This window comes from Balaenoptera borealis, assembly GCF_965194805.1.
Source record: "Balaenoptera borealis genome assembly, chromosome: 6".
NCBI classification, from domain to species: Eukaryota; Metazoa; Chordata; class Mammalia; order Artiodactyla; family Balaenopteridae; genus Balaenoptera; species Balaenoptera borealis.
In genome coordinates, this window is record NC_138863.1 from 46,307,281 (window position 1) to 46,327,950 (window position 20,670).

The following is a 20,670-nucleotide window of genomic DNA, read 5'->3' on the forward strand; positions in this document are numbered from 1 at the left end:
GCATGATCTTGTCAAGGTGAACAATGACCTTCATGTTGTTAAATCTAGTGGTCAATTCTCAGTCTCTATTAATTAAACTTTAGCAGCATATAACAGAGTTAATACATATTTTTTCACTTCCAGGATTACAGGCTTGCTTCTTTTTCCTCTAGCTCACTGGTCAAATTCCCTGGTTCTTCTTGCTTCCCTGACCTCTAAATTTTGAATTGCTTCAGAGTCCTTGGAACTCTTCTATTTTTACTTTTATCCACTTTTTTGTTGGTGAATACCTGTTACCCTGTATATACTGATGACTCCTACGATTCCCAAATTTATAGCTCCAGCCAGGACCTCTCTTCTGAACTCGAGAATCATGTATCAAACTGCCTACTGGAAAACTGTACTTGGATGTTTAATACGCATCTCCAACTTGATTTGTCAAAAACTAAGGTCCTGGAATGACATGCTCCTCAAATCTGCCTGTATCCCAGGCTTCCTCATAGTAGTAAATGACAACTCTACAGTGTGCTCAGGATAGAAGCCTTGTAGTCATTTTACTGTTTTCTTTTATATGCCACATCCAATGTGTTGTCATATCTTGTCAGCTCTGCCTTTAAAATCTATGCAGAATCTACTACTTCTGACCACTTCCACTGTAATTACTTTATCCAAATAATAATCATATCTCACCTTGATGACAATGTCCTCTTATCTAACCTGTCACCTTGATTTCATGCCTGTTCTCCTAAAGTATATTCTCAACTCAAATCAGAGTGAGACTCCTTAACACATGTCCATTCATGTTATTCCTTTCTTCAAAACCCTCCAAAGCCATCTAATCTCAGTCAGATAAGAGACACAGTTCTTACAATTACCTACAATGCCCGATTACCTCTTTGACCTGATCGCCTACAAATATGCCCCTTGCTTACTCCACTCCGTGCACGTAGGTCCTCTTGCTGCTTCTTGAGTAAGTCAGGCATGCTTCCATCTTTGCATTCCCTATTTCAGTTTGTATATCATCTGCCTGGAATGCTCATCCTTCAGATAGCCAATAATTTGCTTCAAAACACTTCCTTCAATTCATTTTTCAAAGTTCATCCCCTCAGTGAGACCTTCTCTGGCCATTGTGTCTAAAGCTACAACCTCTTCCACTACCACCATAGTTTCTAGTTTGACTTTCTGCTTTATTTGCCTTTTTAAACACTAATTGCTTTCTAATATGTGACTGTTTTTGTTGTTATTGACCTTGTTTATTGTCTGTCAGCACTTCTAGAATACAGCTCCAATGAGAGTAAAGGTTTTACTGGGGTTTTTTTGGGTAACTTTATCTCCAAAACCTAGAATAATTTGCTGCTACCTTATATTGCATCTACCATGCATTTACTTTCCATCCAGTATAGATGTATAGTGGTATCAGAATTGTTAACTCATACCCCCAAGGAGATCAACTTTATTAACTAGAATATAAGGCTTATGTACAGTTTCTTTCACTTTTAGTCTTACAGATTCCATTCATTTTTAACATTACTTAGTACTTTTTATCTCTACTCCCTTCAGTGACGTTGTTTCATATATATTTTAATACTGTTAGATTGTTTTGTTATGTTCTACATTCCATTCTAGGATCCCTCAACCTCCTAAATGATTTTTAAAAATTTGTATGAATAGTTACTCTGTGCTAGAAAGTTGTATGCCTTCTGGAAAATGGATAGTATCATGTCTCTACTATTGAAGTATCATACAGAATAGTTTTACTGCCCTAAAAAAAAAACTCCTGTGCTTGATCTATTCATTTCCCTTTCCTTGCCACCTGATCTTCTGAAACCACTGATCTCTCTGCTGTCTCCATAGTTTTGCCTTTCCCAGAATATCATATACTTGGCATCAAGGTAGCCTTGGCTTCTTTCACCCAGCAGTATTCATTTCAGATTCATCCATATATTTTTCTGACTTGACACACAACTCCACAACTTGCTTATCCACTCACCCATTGAAGGTCATCTTGGTTGCTTCCTGTTTTTGACAACTATGGATAAAGCTTCTATAAACATTCATGTGGAGATTTCTGTGTGAATATAAACGTTAAAATCAGTTTGGTAAATACCTAGGAGCTCAATTACTGGACAGTATGGTAAGATTATATCCAATCTTGTAAGAAACTACAAAACTGTCTCTGGCAGTGGCTATACCATTTTGCATCCCCACCAGCAATGAATGAGAGCTTCTGTTGCTTTGCATCCCAATACATGCATATGTGTTTTGCAAATGTCTAACCTCCTCAATGTGGGGTTTTTTTTTTCCCCTTCTCTTAGCAGTGTCTTTCACAGAAGTTTTTAATTTAAAGTCCAATTTATCAATTTTTTTCTTTTATGGATCATGCTTTTGAGGTTTTGATATTTATATTTTTATATCAGTTTACTAAACACATGCTCTAAATATTATTATTTATTGAGATTTTCCTGTGGCCTAAGAATCTATTCTACAAACATTCTATTTGTTTATGAAAAGAGGCTTGATAGCACATTCTCCTGGTTTTCCTCCTCCCAGTCTGACCTTTCTTAGTTATTCTCCTATGTTGCTGGGGCTCAGTCCTAGGCATCCTTATCTTTGCTTTTACTTCTCACCTTTATCCATTCCCATAAGCTTCCAAAGCCTTTCATGTGCCTGCTCCCAAATTTATTTCTCTAGTACAGATATCTGTTTTTCATTTTCAGCCCCATACATTCAACAGCTTACTTACATTATCACTCATATGTGTTACAACATCTCAAAATTTCCATATACAATACTGAATTTCTGATATCCATTTACTACTGCCAGTACTTAGGTGCTTGGTCCAGAAATCTTGGTATTGTCCTCCATTATTTGTCCTTCTCCTGAACTCTGACTTGAAATCCTTTTACTTTAATCATCCACTTCTTTTACTTCATTTATCCTACCCAATTCAAGCTGTAATCATGTCTCTTGGACCATAGCAATATGTTTCCTGGTGTCCCTGCTTTCATTTTTACTATCATTTTTCATATAAAACCTCTGCTTTAAACCTTTTAATAACTTTTTATTATAGTTAGCATGTGATTCAAATCCTTAACATGATGTATAAGGCCTTACCCGTGACTACTCACCTCAAGCCACTTTTCCTCTCTACTCGTTACACCCTAGCCCCCTCTAAATTTTCAGTTGGCCTCCAGCTATTTTTTTCATTGAAGCTTTTACACATATAGTTCTGTTTATATTTAATGTTCTTTTGGCCACTGTTTACTCAGCCAGATCCAAATCGTTCTTCAGGTCACAGCTTACTGCAACATTTTAGAAGAGAACATCACTGACACGCTAATATAAAATATCTCTCTTTTAGGTTCTTTCACACTACTCTGACATTTTCCTAAATATTTTCTTCTATAACTCCCAAATGTGGATTTTCCTCTTCAATTACACACAAAAATGCAGATGCAAAGTTGCACATTTTCTTTTAAAGATTCATTTTAATCTTTGAAGATGGTGCCCTCACCTAATTATCTGCCTATCTATTTTAACTAAGAGTGAAAGCTTCTTAGCATAATATAATGCAATTTCCCCCCTATTTTGTTAAAGCTTTGCTAAAATTTTGATCACTGAGAACAGTAGGTGGTTCTAGGAGTATATTCAAGGCTGCCTTTGTGTACAAAATATCAAGATAAAATAATCAGGAGAAACAGAGAACTTTTGTCAGGGATTTCATATATTAAGTTTAATGCTTTAAAACAAAATATTGGGACTTAACAGAGTTATACCACTGAAAAGAAAAGGAAGTAAATTCTTCAGCTTTCAAGTTGAACTAACAGGTTTTAGTAATAAAATAATAATGTCTTCATGCTTCCAATGGTCAGCCTAATGAGTCTTACCCTTCTGATTTCAACTTTGTGATTATTGTTTTCTCACTTCTAAATGAGAAGAAAGACTATGTCCAATGCACTGGACAGAGGATGGGGTATATGCTAAAGCCACTCTCTCCACCTCACACTCATGTTTCGTGTCCAGTTTTCTATAGCATCTGTTTGTACTTCAAATGTGATTGTGTGGCCTATTGTTAACTTCAGCTACATATGATGAAGATAGATTCATCATATATATATGATGTTTTATATATATAAAACTTTTTCTCACTTGTATGACATCCAACTAACTGGATAAAAAGGTGTCATTTTTCTGACAGCTCACGTGAAGCCATAAAGTGATTTTCAGTGCATCTCTCTTTTGATTGTCATATACATTTGGTGGTAATATCCTGCTGCTTCTTCATATAGGTCCCCCTGGCACCCTTCCTGTGTCACCTTCAGTACTGCCCTAGATGTCAGTTCTTCTAGAACTACTTCTGGAACTGTCACTTCACAAGATATTCTTTCAATACTCTTCTTCTCATCCACTGAACCTCTGCCCTGGCAATCTACCTTCATTTCTACTGTCAAAGGCATTCTAGTACAGGATATTTTGAACATATCACACCCACTCTGAGTCCTTGGAAGTTTACCTCTGACGTCCCATTCCACTACAGATCAGGTCCCAGGTCCTTATTCTATGTATCAAAACCCTCCCACTAAGGGATATGTATTTCCTCTCCTTATCTTTCTAGTTTTAAATCCAAACAATTTTCTGAACTTTTTTCCAGGAAGCCTAATGTCAGTTTTTCTTTACTCCCATCTTTGATGTTTTTCCCCTCTCCAAGCAATGCCACAAGCTTGGAATTCTCTTCCTTTAATGACTACCAAAATCTCTGACTCTTCTCCTGCCCCCACCTCTTTTGTTTCTCTTTCCTTAAATAGTGTCTAAAAATATTTCACTTATTTTGGAAAATCCTTCTGTATTGATCACAAAAAAGTTAATAATCTTGCTTAGTTTATTATGTGCAAGGGTATTTTATAAGGCTATTTCTCCCATCTTTCTGCTTTATTTACATTTATCTTTTCTTCTTGATATGTGTTACATTTTATTTTGATGTAGTGTACTTTTATCATTATCTTCATATGATGGCCACAAATTTTTAGTCTCCTCATCCTATAAATGTGTATTTGTTAGAATGTTTGGTTTTAAGCAACAGAAAACACTTCTAAATTAAGTCCAAAATGAAATTTTTGATGGATATGGAGTAACTCTCAGAACCAACAACAAAAATCAGGATATTGGCAGATACCAGTAAAGGTAGCCAGCAGAAGTCATGGTTACATTCATGACCCAATAAACGTTTGGTCTGTATACTTGCCCAGACACAGGAGGATCCAGAAACTGAACTCTCCCTGACTCTACTGTAATTGACTTCTAAACTCTGCCCAAATCTTCACCTCACCACCAAGACTGCTATTATGAGCACCAATTATCTGAGCATACATTATATATAAGCAAATATAGCTTCAATTCCATGTGGTAAAGAGAGGTACTAACTCCTTGGCTTTCTCTTGGAATTCAGAACATTGCCTCCTAAAGAATATTCAAGTGATGGAAGATTGCTCCCAAATTGGAAGACTATTCAAATATTGGTGGTTAAAAATCCTGACATATATACATAACAATAGCTTTCTCCCCTTTTGTCACTATTTTAGATTGTAGTCTAGGAAATAGGAAAAAAATTTGTATTATTCTTATATGCTATTATCCTGGTTTTTAGGCATAATTTTATGTTTGGGGACAATGCTATTAATATCATTTTTGCTTCAGTATGAATGCCTTCTTTAACAGGTTAAGAGAAAATTTTCCTCTGCTTTAGCATTTAAGGTGTTACATGTGCTAAAATAATGAATTAATTTCCCCTTTTTAAAAAATAGTATGTGTGTATGCTGAAAATATCATCTGGCTTCAAGTATTTGTCTTACCTTTGGTTTTTGATTAATTAGAAGCTTAAATTGTGAGTTTATGTGTTTTATATATTAACTTAATTACCTGGCTCTAACGCACAATCTGCTGGATTTTATTGGCAGGGTGCATCACAACTTTTAATGAGTCACATCTTCCGCCAAGCCATGCTTTAAAAAGAAAGAAACCACATAATTAGATCAGGTTTACTCCATTTAAAAACATTGGACTGATTAGATACTTTGGCTTAATTTGCTGGAAAAAGATAGGAAGTTTTAAATTGTGTTAGTTATTCATGCTGTGCTTTTCATCCATTTCAAGTATGAATCTATTTGGGCTATGGAAAAGAACTTAGCATGTTTTTGCTTTTCAACAAGATAAATAAAAATGTTTGCATCAGGTGGAAATTGAGTATATATATATATGTGTTTATGTGCATTTTTTATCCTGGGATTATTGAACTCTCAGATATTTAATTTAAAATATTATATGTATATCTATATGTTCATTAGATTCTCAAAGAGATCCTGACCAGAAAGAGATCCAGAATCACACTTTAGTGACTTATTTTATATTGTTTTCTTACTACTTAATAAAATAAATTTTAACAAAGTGTCAAGTAACCCAGTTATTGAAAAATATCTTGTATTTGTATATAAATATATAAAATACCATCTCCATAGTATCATTATATCCATTTATATTGTTTAAATTTATTTGGTGAAAGATAAGTTAAAAATTGAATCACTATATTAATACATGTGTAAACTAGATCTATACATTCACTAAAAATATCTTGATGAACTTACAAATTTGAATACATTCTCAAATTATATATATATAATGGGTTAAAATGTTAATAATGAAGTCTCAACTTAAAAAGGTAGGGATTTTGTAGATTTTTCAATGTGAACAATAAAAAAAAGAAGGAAATATTCTTCTATTCAAAAGCTATTGCCTAATTAAGTAAAATAGTCATTCACATCACTGACAAACACCTGAGGTTCTGGTGTACATCTTTATATCATTTACATTTTACTTAATGTAAATAAAAATATCAACCAACATTCATGCTGAAGCTACAATCAGAGAGCTGATTGTTAAACATTTAGCAGCACACCACTGCCTGCATATATGACAGCTGCGTTCAATAGACTGGACACTGTGCACCTGTATGGCCCAGTCTGCTTTGCTGTTATAAGATGACTTTCCTGCTACAGCTACTAATTGACATGTTTCCCCTTGATTACATAAGGAAATATTAATCCAAATTCATTTTTACTGGAAAAAAATAATACCGAATGTATAGTCTCATTGATATGAATAACTTGTTACTCCAAAATAACTCTTCTAAAATTAATCTCATTGCTTCCTTTTTAAACCTTTGTGTATATCAAATGTAACTGCTCTTTATACATGATTATATGTTTACATTAAATGTATATTTATATATTTAAAGATGATTCACAATATTTAAAGAGCCATCTCTTCCCCAGTTCCACTGACCATTTTTAAGAGGTGCAAGTTTTTACTTATATGATTATTGACTGTCTTCTTTCTGAACTATTTGACTGTTTTCACTACTAAAACATAAACTGGTAATTCTATATTGTTGTTTTTTCCCCCAGATCATCTTTAGGTTCTCTAGCTTGCTGTAGATTATGAGAGTTGGGAAAATCTTTTTAAAAAGCCTAAAACTATAAAAGCAAGCACACATACACACACCCAAATACACACTGAACAGTATTTGTAATAATTACTTAAAAATTCACAATTGTCTATGGGAATGATTTGTAATTCACTCAGTATGTTAAAATCATATTTAACTTTCAACAGGTGAAAAACATCCTCTGAAATGTAGGAATCTATGGTGAATATGTTTCAGTTGAGGATCATTTGGAGTAAAGCCAGCCAGAGATGGCACTGGCAGAGTGGAGAGTATGATGGTGGGGCAGTGAGTGTCTAGCTACATATGGGCCAAGTTCTCAGTGCCAGTGGTGGCAGCAGTGGGCATCCATCTGGAAAATGGCCAAATCCTGTGTAATCTACATTTCAGTTCCTGCTACAGCCTTGTATTTCAGCCTTGCTGTTGATTGTCTCCATTTCCCTATGTCATTCCCACTTTTCAGTTTTGGTTAACTAGAGTCAGAGTTTGTTGTTTGTTTTAGAACAATTGATAATGGCATTTTCACATTTAAAGCACCGATACCCTATACCAGATGGGAGTTTTCTCTTGGCCACTATTATTTCGTTTTTCAGGATTCCTATTCATTCTCATTTATGTCATATAATAATTCATTTTAAAAATCAACCAATGGGGTCTTGAATTAGATGTGAAGATGAGTTGGGATTCTATATCTGTGATAGATAAAACTCTAGTGGGTCTCTGGACAATGAAACACCTCTGCAGTATATGGCTATTCAAAGAAGGGGGTAAAATTTTACTTTCAGGCTGTACCAAAAATATATTGTGAATTCTAAAAGAGGGAGTGGTCAGAAACTACATGTTGACCACTACTAGGCATAAATGGGATTATTTATACAATAAAGAGTCTATCTATTAGGACATCTTGCATTTTTAAATTTGTAACATCACTTGACCATTTTCTCTCTCCTTTCTAAAAATGAATGGCATTGGAAACTAAGCATCTGTCATAAACAAATATTTCCTGAGACAAAAAAGACTTGAATATTATTACTCATAAAGTTTAATGAACATTTATACAACTTCAACAACTATATTAGAGTTAATACTCTCCTTTAACTGTTCAAGTAATTGATCCTTTTAACTAGTAAGTTGGGCATTTTATTACAATTATTCATCTAGTTTAAACAACTGCAAGTCTTCCATAAAATAATTATTTATAATAGGAACCTGATGAGCTGGAATATCAGACTTTGCCAATATTAATTGTGTGCATTAACTCTATCTTTGTCTAATAAATAAGGAAGAAGACTTCAGCTTGGTACAGAGTAAACTCAACGGTCCAGATGAGGTGTTGAATTTCCCTTTTCAGATAAGCAATTTGCAAGTTGGGAAAAAAAAAGGATAACAAAAATCTAATCATATTCTTTAATATTAAACACACCTCCTGAGAACCGTGAAAGTACTATATTTGCCAAAATACATAATTTAAAGCTGAGATTTCCTTTTAAATAGAGTTAAATTAAGCACATACTTGATACGTGTTATTCCCGGGTGGGAGGAGCAAATAAGAACATGAGAGAGAGAGAGCCTGAATCATCTAGTATAATAGAGGGAGGACAATCCCAGAGGAGAAGAATTAATAGCTGTGCTTTAGTTGTTCCAGTAGCGTGTAGAGATAAGTTGGATTGGAAGTTTCATTTAACCTGGGTCTTGATGGAGTTAGATAATAGTCAACCCTTTAACACTTTATAGTGTTTATTATGGGTCAGGTGTTATTCGATGTACTTTATGTATATATAGTCTTTTAATGCTCACAACGATCCTATTAGGTTGGTTCTATTAGAAATCTTGTTTGGAGGTTCTAGCAAGGGAGTGCAGCTACTGGTATACATGTGACCATACAACCACCCTCCTCTACTGGGGAAGGTTGTCCTCTTCCACCAAGTGTACAGGTTCAGGGCAGATGCACATGGAGCAGTGGAGACACCTGCCTAGCCAGATAAGCCAAATCTAACCTGGCGATCAATCGGGTGACTGATGTTGCAGCCAGATCGCCCTCACATCTGAGGTCGGTCTTATTAGAATCACCAGTATACAAATGAAGAAATTAAAGTAACAAGAGATTAAGAAACTTGCCCCAAGGACACACAGCTTGTAGCAGCTAGCCATGCAGACCGGATCCAGCACCAGTGCCTTTCATTCCATATCCCATTTCTAGATCATCTGCTCTGTTTTCAGTGCTACTAAAGGAGTGGTTCTTTTTTAATAAATTTATTTATTTATTTATTTATTTTTGGTTGTGTTGGGTCTTCGTTTCTGTGTGAGGGCTTTCTCTAGTTGTGGCGAGCGGGGGCCACTCTTCATCGCGGTGCGCGGGCCTCTCACCATCGCAGCCTCTCCTGTTGCGGAGCACAGGCTCCAGACGCACAGGCTCAGTAGTTGTGGCTCACGGGCCTAGTTGCTCCGTGGCATGTGGGATCTTCCCAGACCAGGGCTTGAACCCGTGTCCCCTGCATTGGCAGGCGGATTCTCAACCACTGCACCACCAGGGAAGCCCTAAAGGAGTGGTTCTTATTGGTCATATTCCTTAGTCATAAAAACCTGCCTCCTGCCATGTTCTCAGAAAACAAATATTTTATGCAAATACTATTCAATATTTTGTGCAAATAATCAAGCTGAGCAAGTGAGTTTGAATTAAGAAATACAGTGATGGCTTCCCTGGTGGTGCAGTGGTTAAGAATCCACCTGCCAATGAAGAGGACATGGATTCGAGCCCTGGTCTGGGAGGATCCCACATGCTGTGGAGCAACTAAGCCCATGCACCACAACTACTGAGCCTGCGCTCTAGAGACCACGAGCCATAACTACTGAAGCCCGCGCGCCTAGAGCCCACGAAGCGTAGCCCCCGCTCATCGCAACTAGAGAAAGCCTGCACACAGCAACGAAGACCCAACACAGCCAAAAATAAATAAATAAGTTTATAAAAGAAAAAAAAGAAATACAGTGAGACTAGGCCAGTGGGTGGTGGAGATTGAAGCGCAACTGTCATTATTAGGAGAAGAATCTGAAGGGGCCATGATGGCCATGACCAGAAAATGAAAATGGGCTCAGGAATCTGATTGGCAGAAAAACAGCTTAGAGAAGACAATAGACTCATGGCAAGCCAGAGACACCATGAAAGAGAGTTTGAATAGTTCATCCCATTCCAGGTGTTATAATAAGACAGAGAAATTGAGAGTGTGTCTATTTCTGTTTGGATCTTATCATGGATTATATCACTGGGGAGTCATTGAGAGTGTTTAAACAGAAAGATGAAATAATTAGGCAGATGATGCAGTAATGATAGGTCAGACAACAGAGGATGTAAGAAATTGAAATGGGAGAGACTAAGAACAAGATACTCATTACAGAAGGTGATGGCTATAGTTGAGGTAGAAGAGTAATATCATTAAGAATGGCTCAGAAAATTATTACAGAGATAAATCTGACTTCTTTCATATGCTAATTTATTTATTCACTCATTTGCATCTTTGTTCCTGTATTTTTTTGCCAAAATACATTGACTCCTACATGGGTTTCTGGAAACACTAAGGTGAACAACTCAGTCCTTTCCCTCAATGAGCTCATTGACAAGTGAAGATCATTGACAATGATCAAACAACAGATCATTCATAAAAGGGACAGCATATCCAAACTAAGAAAATCAGGGAAACTTTTTAAAAGAAATGACATTAAATTAGTGGTTGGAGATGGGGAAGGAAATGTACAAGATTTTGAAATTTGGTGACTATGAGGATAGTGCTGATAATAAGAAATATAAAGACAACAGGAGAATGATTCATCAAGAACTACTTTTTAGGAATCAATGTGAAAATTGATTGAGATGAGAGAGATAGATGACCTGGTCCACTAATAACATATCCTTAATTTTTCTCCTATTGCCCTATAAGATGCCTGAGGAAAATGTAGCACAGATTTGGTGGTCTAGTTAACAAACCGTTATTAGGTTGAGACCAAAACAGCTTTGGAAGGTTTATCTTAGCTGGCAGGATCAAATGAAGGATTCCCTGGCTTCACTGAAGGCCAGCCTAAGTTCAAGAAGGTAAAGGACATATTGTCCTCATATCCATTAATCCTATCCTCTGATGAGAAAAGTCAATTTTGTTGACAGAAAACAAGCAAATGAGCATAAGGACTAGAACGAAAAGCCAGATAATTTTCTCCAAAACCAAGAGCCTCTCATGCCAGCTCTTCTCAGTCCAGGGTGCCTCCAAGGCAGGACCACAGCCCTGGCTGTCTCATCTCACCATTTAAGTGGGAGAGAGAGCCCAAAGGGAGTCAAAATGGGGACCAAAGAGAAATACAATATGATGTTTTTAGCCCCTGGAGATAAGACTGGCCTTAAACGGATAAGAACCCAAGAGACTGATAGAGACTAAAACTTATCTCAGAGGAAAGCAACATTGCCCATCTCCCTTTGACCTTTCTTGCCTCTCAAAAGTGCCTTACCTTTCTGGTATTAAAGAATGATATTCATCTCTAAAGTAATAATTTTTAAATGAGTTTGGAAAATGTTTACATACTTCTTCAAGATATCCATGCACATTAACACAGAAAAACACTAAAAAAATCCCATAGTAAAGAAATTAAATTATTTTTCATAACTTATTTGATAATCAATCTTATTTATGTAACCCATTAACATGTTGCAGACAACACCTTGGGAAATATTGTAGTAAAGAAAGAGACTATAGATGTTTGCCAGGGCTTTTCCCTATTCTAAAGTAACATGTATTTTTCAAATATTTTCTAAAGATAATATATATTTTTCAAAATATATATTTCATGCTCAATAACTTTGGAGTGAACAAGTATTATTTTCTCTGTGATGGACATTTCTTACAGTGTTATGTTAGTCGCTGGGAGTTGATAATCATGTGGTATTCCCAAAATTATACTGCATAAGTACTTACTCCTTTTACCTTTTTTTTGAGTTTTCACCTAGATTTTATTCTTATTATTTAAAAAAATTAAAATAAAATTTTCTTAAAGTATAGTTGATATACAATATTGTGCTAATTACTGCTGTACAGCAAAGTGATTCAGTGATACATATATATACATTCTTTTTTTAAATATATTCTTTTCCATTATGGTTTATCATAGGATATTGAATATAGTTCTCTGTGCTATACAGTACTCTTTATACTTTAAAATAAACTTAATTCTCAGAATTTAAAAAGGTCCCCACTGTTCTCAGGGCCAAGATGACCTGTAAAGCCATGGCACTGGAGCTTGCCTGCTTTATTCATAATTTTAATAGGGACAATGATAGTTTGGGTTATTCAGCATATTTAAATGTAGGCTAATTCTTTTAAATTTAGGAGTTATCCCTCATTGTTTGCTTTCTTAATTCCCACATTTCAATCTATCAGAAAATACTGCCTTTTCTAGCCAAATATATTTGAAATCCATTGACAAATTTTCACCTTGTTGGCACTACGCTATTCTCAGCCATAATCATCTGTCTCCTAGACTCCAGCAATAGCTTTTATATTGGTCTCTTCTATCACATATTTTTCTCCACAAAATTGCCAGAGTGTCAGTTTTTAAATATAAATGAAAGTATGTTGCTTCCTTGCTTCAAGTGCTTAAAATAGCTTCCTCTTGCTGTCAGAGTAAAATCCAAATTATCGTGGCCTACAAGTCCCTTTATAGTTTGCTCCTAGTTTCCTAAGCCCTAATGAAGTAGAATCTCTGGAAATGGAGCCTGGGGTTTTATTTTGAATAAGATTTTGATGGTCAGTCATGACTGAGAATTACTCCCTTCTTCAGTGTTGGTGTTCATTCAGTTCCTTCACTTTTCACTTTCTCAGCAATGTTCTGGTGCCTTAAAGTGTTTGTTACCTGTCAGCAGAGAGAGAGCAGTTTGGTCAATGGAACACATCATAGTTCCCCTTAGAGATTCTAGTCTTTGCTGCATCTTTTCACTTCAGACCCAGAGCCTCCTCTGAGGCTACTCTGGGTCTTCCCGCTGCTTCGCTTGTAGCTTCTTTGCTTCTGCTATCATGGCTGCTGTTGCCAAATAGTCTGTGCTGCCAGAGTACCTGCCAAAGCACTTCCAAATGTCACTCATTTCCAGAGTTGGGAGATACATTTTGACCTTGGCATAAAGGAAATCTGTCCCAGTTAACATTCCCAAATTTGGAAACTAAGCATCAAAGGACTACTAAGTCATCACCTTTCAACTGCATGCCATGATCCATCCATGCAGAAATGCTGGGTTATTTGATGATGATAATGGCCTTAGCCTTGAAACATTCTCATCTGAAGACTTCTAGTAATGTCCCATCCCCCCAAACATATACACAGACACATACATGCACTCACCGCTACGTGTGTGTATATTTTTTTGAGCGTACTCTCTAACACCAAAAAAGGAATAAAGGTAGTTTTACTCTGAAGTATAGGTGACAGTCACTATTGTAAGTAAACATAGAATCTAGTTTTTGAAAATGGTTGATAGTGGAGAAACATACATTTTGGAGGTAATAATGAAAGTGTAGTAATGAAAGTATATTTTACTGTAGCTATGGTGTTAGCCTAGGTTTCCCAAATAGTAAACCCCCCAGACAAAAACCTCATTCAAATGGGAAAGTGAAAAACAAGACAAAATAAAACAAAGTGTCACTGGTGGTAGACTGCAGTAAAGGAGCAGTCCAGGCAAAATTCTAGAGCTGGCTAATGATCAGCTGCTTCTATTTCAGTGATAGTATGCCTGGGTATAATAAACAAAGGGACATAGTGGTTGTATACCAGACCGTTAAAGGTGGTAAAAAGGAATGGACAATAGATTTCACAAGATGGAGATACTCAGAAAAATTGAAGCAAAAATGTTTTAATTTCAGGATCAGGGTTATCTGAAATAAAAATTTTGAAGAAAATGAAAATGTCAGAAATTTAAGGCATTGTCATGTTCTTTATTTAACAGATTGTATGAGTTTTCCACCTATATCTTTGATTAAGATAATCATGTCTGATACCTATAGTTTTGTTTTATGAGTACTAACATGACTAAATTTTAATGCTTGAATTTATATCCTCTAAAAACCATATGAGGACTACCTTTTTAAAGGTCATCTTTTGATTTTTAAAGATCTAAAATGTTCAGCACTGCTTTAGGGTTTTCTCCACATTTGTCATCTAAATCTTACCTGCACATCCATTTGGGGTTTCACTGGACATACATTTGTCATTTATACATACATATTCATGATACCAATTTGATTAATGATCTTCTCTTTCTTACTCTTACAGTTTAATGGACAAAATAAGATGTTGACAAGGCTCTGGAGGTTGGAATGAGACATGCTAATTATATTTTTTAAGGCCAGTAGACATTTTCAGTCATAGAACTTTCTGATGTTCTAAATGTCTGGTATTTTTAATGCTTAATTCTTCAAATTGCTTCAACTGTAATGATGATGGTGAAATAACTGTAATTACAGCAGTTGTTTTGTTGATCTAGACTCTGACATTAAACCTATTATGCCCAGCCTCTTAGAGGGAATGGGTCTGAGCATTTTTTTATCAAGTGAGCAGGGTCATTGTTTGAAAAAACCAAATAATGTGTAGAGTATCTATTTTTCTCATTGTTAGATTTAATTTTGTCAAGAAATCATATACATTTTTTACACTTTTTGACAATAATCCTGATTATAACATAGTCTTGAAGAACTTTATATTTGAATAGTTTTCAATAGTTTATTAGCTATCCTCCACAGAAATCTTGTGAGGTCAGTATAATTATCTCTCATTTTATGGCAAGCCTATTAGAAAATGTTCTCCATCTACCTACCAAAGTAGCATTGTTATTTTAGTATTCATTTTTAAAGTAATAGCAGAGGCTGTGCTCAATATTGTATCCTTGGGCATACTGCACTTAATGTGTTTTATTACCTGACACTTTTTTCATTTAATTTCTATAATAATGCAAATGTAAAACAATAAGACTAAGAGACAGATGTATGACCTTCAAGATTAAGTATGAGTCCATAAAGGAAAGAGGGAAGAGAGGCTGTGAAAATATGGTCAATCTTGAATAATTATAGATAGAAATTATTCACATGTAGTTAAGCTATTTAACTCATTTTGTGTTGTCTCAAAATATATGGAAAGCTAATTATTTTAAAACGGTATTACATAAAGCTGTATGAAATAATTAATACTTTTATGAAGGACACACTGAAAACATTTTTATTGCATGATAAATTTTCAAATCTATTCTGCCCCTCGTCATTCACATACAGTTGTTTAACTTGGGCAAGGGCCTCCCATTTGGCCTCCCATTTTTGTTTTTGTTTTTTTTTAAAGTATTTATTTATTGATTTATGGCTGTGTTGGGTCTTCGTTTCTGTGTGAGGGCTTTCTCTAGTTGGGGCAAGCGGGGGCCACTCTTCATTGTGGTGCGCGGGCCTCTCACTATCGTGGCCTCTCTTGTTGCGGAGCACAGGCTCCAGACGCGCAGGCTCAGTAATTGTGGCTCACGGGCCTAGTTGCTCCGCGACATGCGGGATCCTCCCAGACCAGGGCTCGAACCCGTGTCCCCTGCATTAGCAGGCAGACTCTCAACCACTGCGCCACCAGGGAAGCCCCCATTTTTGTTTTTTTAAGTGTCACCTACCTAAAAAATATTTATGAGATGTATACGAGATGTATACATGAGACATACTTTTTTCAGTAAGATGAAGAATACCTATATTTTTACACACATATATTCATCCTAGATTTCAAAAATATATCTATTTTTGCTTTACCCAAAGTCTAATATTATATGATCTATATATATATATCTATAAAGTTAGAAATAAGTGGATTTAAAACTAAAGTCCAAGAAAAAAAAAAAACTAAAGTCCTAAAATATGCTTCTTATAAAGCACACATGTTAAACAAAATCATATAGAAAATATAAAATTAAAGTAATAGAAAATATATACCAGTTATGGAATAACTGGAAGAAAAACGGTGATTAAATATGGAGCCTGGAAACAAACATATACACGTATGGTAATTTGATATAGAATAATAATAAAATGAGAATGAGATGATGATGATGATAGTAACTTATGAGGATGATGAAGATGATGATGGTGATGATGATGGTGGTGAGGACGATGGGGTAAGTGTTATTGTTTGCATATCATGTGCCCAGGTTTATAAATGCTTTATATACTTCAGCTGATTCAGTTCTCCTGACACCTATTAAGGACTTTAAAAGCTATAATATAAACTAATATGGTGCTTTAGTTGCTATCAGTGGGTATCCTTGATTTTAGATCTTTAATATTAAATGTGAAAAGAAAACCTGACAACCTGATAGAAAACTAGTCTATGAATAGGAACAGTGAATATATACACAAGAGGAAAATCAGGAAGCTGATAAATCTATGTAAAGGAACACATTTCTCCACTTATCAGAACAACAAGTTACTGTTTCATGCTCATCAGTTTGGCAAAAAATATAAAGTCTGAAGATACAACAGTCGGCAAGGATGAAAATTCAAAACATAAACATTTATACAGTTGGTAGAAGAGTAAATTGGTACAGCCATTCTGGAAAAGTTATAGAATAAATTTACCTTATGCCCCACCAAGCAATTCCATTTCCAGGAGTACACCCTGGAGAAATGCTTTCACACACTAACAGGGAAGCATACGTAAGAATGCTCACAAAATCAAAGCTTTTGTTTGGAAATTATTGGAATTAATTTCATGTAGATAAATCTCAAATGCATAATATTGATATGGGAAAAGAATTAAGTAAAGGTACATAAAGTTGAATGCCATTTACAAAAGTATGAAAATATGAAAATTAAAGCTATGTATTCTTTCAGAATCCAATATATTAAAAATATAAAAGGATGAATGGCAATAATGAAACAGAAATTCAAGGTAGTGACTACTTCTGGGGAAAGAAGGAGAGGGAATCCAAGAGAGTTGTACAGCTTCAATTTTATCTGTAATGCTTTATTTTTTAAAAAATATGAAGTGATACATGAAAATGCTAAATTATATTAAACCTGAGCAGTAGCTACAGAGATATTTGTTGTATCATTCTTCATATTATATTGCACATTTGAAATATTTTATAATATTTTGTATATATACTATAATCTAACAGTATGATATATTAAATATTATACAGAGGTTTATAATATAATTCATACTTTCACAACTTTCTTTATATATGCCCCAATATGTTTCCTCCCTCCCAGTTGTCTCAGCATTCTTTCTGATTAGCATATTACCTATCAGATAGATGGAGTTCAACATATGTTTCCTAAGTAAAGAGATGACTGACTGAATATTAAAATCCTTCTATATACAGAGTGTATAAATTGCCTCCAGGTCTTCAGTAGGTAAAAAAACACAAATACAGAAAGTGGGATATACTGATAAGACATTATTCATGAAAAGATTTTACTATTTTCATGCTTTTCTTAGAAATAATTTACTCCAAATGTCCTTGGAAATTTTCACTATTTCAAAACAAGTTTAACAGATTATTTAGATTGAATTTAAGGATGATTACTATAGATATAATTAATTTTTAAAAAGATGTTGGAGGGCAATCTGAGCACATAGTTTTTTCAAAAGTTATATCAGTAATCCGTAGATCTTTTACTACAAGATATAAGCAAATGAGAAATTCTTTAATTCCACTTAATAAGAAAGCTCTTTAGGAATTAACACAGTCTGAACAGCTGCTATTTATAAATGTAAATCCAATAGACAACTTTTGAGAACATAATTCAAAAACCAAAATGATAGCAAATCACATTAATTATGTATTATAAATAATTTTAAAATTTCAAAATATTCCTAAAATTAGGGCATTTTCATATTATGACAGTGCCTAGGGAGGGAAACATCTAAATAATATAAATTCTAATTGTTACTGTAATTTGTATATAATAAATATTTTTTCCCTCCCCTCTCATATTAGCCTGGAGAGGAATCTATTTTATTTTGGCAATAGTTTACTTTTATCATTATGGCCCTTTGTCTTATAGATAACCTGAACCTGAAACTAGAAATTTTACTCTGAGCAAAAGAAACAGATATCATAAAAGGAATGTAGCTGTTTTTAGTAAACAATCAACTTACGTGATGAAGAGTCAGAGATGCTGATCTCTTTCAGGCACTGATGGATGATAGGAGAATGGAGATGGTGGCTGACGTTACACACAGGGATCCAAAAGTGGTCTAATATGAAGAGATTGGAAAAAGACATTAAGTGTGATTTTTGACATTTGTAAGAAAACACAATTAGACCATGACTAATTTCAAAATGGATTTAAAGTGACTCATAACACTAAATTATATACATGACAAAGAGCTGAAAAGACGGCAGACTTGGCTCTTTCTTCAGACCAGACCTGGAGCTGCCCCAGGACTGAAGGAAAAGCATCTGCCTCTAAGGAACACAAGACTGAAGGAAACCCCTTAGGATACAGAAAGTGTCTGCTGGTGTGTCCCAGGGTAGCGGAGTCCTGGTGTCACAGTTCATGAATAAGTTGGGGGAAGCTTTTTAAGTATGGTCTTTTCTGTCCACAACACAGTCCTGGGCAGGTTATAGTTTCTCAATAAATAACATGAGACAAAATGAATAAATATATACATACATGCATTCATACATACATACATAAATATATAAAAAATAAAATAAAACTTAAAAAGTGATAATTTATTACTTTTTAAGGATTGGAGGGTTACTAATACTTAAAATAATCAAAAATTTCTTTCAAAAATAATAGGTTATATTGATAATAGAAAGTAGGTAGAAGTAATTATAAAGAATTAAAACCAAGTGGTAAAGGGCCAACTTATTTCCAAAGAGAAATGAGAGCAGTACTTGGGGGCAGGGCCATTTTTATTTTCAAAAGAGAACATTTTCACTGCCAAGTTCTTTGGGCAAATTTTCTATGTATTGCAACATAAAACATGGAAAAGCTGATTTTGCCATAATTTTTCTTTTTAAGATATGCCACTGTTATTTGATCTCCTTGTTGTTCGTTAACATCCACAAGTACCTGACACCCCCATTCTGTTTTTTGGTAGGGGTGGACCTTTCAGGTTGAATTACAACAAAATATCTCCAAATGGTAGAATTAGTTAATCTGTTAGAAGAGGAATTTAGTATTAAGCGTTGACAAATTCTGTCAAAAATCATGATTCAAATTTAATTTAATTGATACTAAATTGTTCTTTCTGGCAAAAATTAGCCAACAATTTAATTTGTTTTTTATACTGAATCTTTTTTTTTATAATAAAAACTACCAACATGCAAGAGGACTCTCATTTTGTCTACTTGATATGGGTATTATTCTAAAATAGCTTGTAAATTATTCAGATATTCTAAAAAAAACAAGGGTGAGGCTAATTCATGCACTATGACCTACAATTAGGGAATTTCACCTGCCAGAAACTTCTCCTGGATCTGAGTCTTAGAGTAATATTATGGTACAGGCTTTGTTGATGCATTAATAGCATAGGATTTATATCAAGACTGTTCATTCTGGAGCACAGTCAGAATCTATTTGTGGAATCAAGGCAAGATCAATGAGCACAGTGAAGAGCTTATTCTATTATTAGCCATTTTCTTGGTAAGACGAGAGTGAGGTTAGACACAGTAGTGGCGTAATTGTGTCTAAAATCTGCTTGCTTCTCATGAAAGATATTAAATTGAATTATTCATTCTTATACTCTGTTGAGAGAGAAGCTTAGTATAATATTAAGGTGACATTCAACATATAAAAGTATTTATAACCTGGGGGGGATAAGGACTTCTTTTCATGACAATAAATTAGACTGTATTTTGAGACTATCTAAAAAGCTTCTAGAATAAAGTTTAGAATAACTGAATTTGCCTTTCAGGGGAAGAAAAAAAAAATATAGTTGCAAGGGTTGCCTGATTTGGCTTTTTCAGTTTAAGGAGAGTATGCATTTTATAGTAGATAAAATTATAGGAATCCCAGAACTATAAAAATTTCAGAGAGGTATTCCAAAAACTATCAGTTTGAAAGAAATACTTCACCTAATCACAAATACGGCAGTTTTCATTGTGAGTTAGAGGCTTTCCAAATGGAATATTGGCTCTGAAGACTAAATCCAAAGACTCCCTTTGAAATCTGTTAAGATAGAAACTGTTTTAA

The 20,670-nt window shown here is 34.7% G+C and overlaps 2 protein-coding genes across 2 annotated transcripts in view; both read right to left on the reverse strand.

Moving 5' to 3' along the window:
• GULP1 (GULP PTB domain containing engulfment adaptor 1) overlaps window positions 1–18,708 on the reverse strand; it is a 367,595-nt gene extending 348,887 nt beyond the window's left edge. The window contains exon 1 of the mRNA XM_082397569.1: window positions 18,623–18,708. The gene's annotated coding sequence lies outside the window, so the exon portion shown is untranslated. The remainder of the gene's footprint in view (window positions 1–18,622) is intronic.
• Window positions 17,951–20,670, reverse strand: part of LOC309631318 (uncharacterized protein) — a 436,314-nt gene continuing 433,594 nt past the window's right edge. The window contains exon 7 of the mRNA XM_082397629.1: window positions 17,951–18,735. Within this exon, the coding sequence (XP_082253755.1) occupies window positions 18,603–18,735 (133 nt within the window). The 3' untranslated portion in view covers window positions 17,951–18,602. The remainder of the gene's footprint in view (window positions 18,736–20,670) is intronic.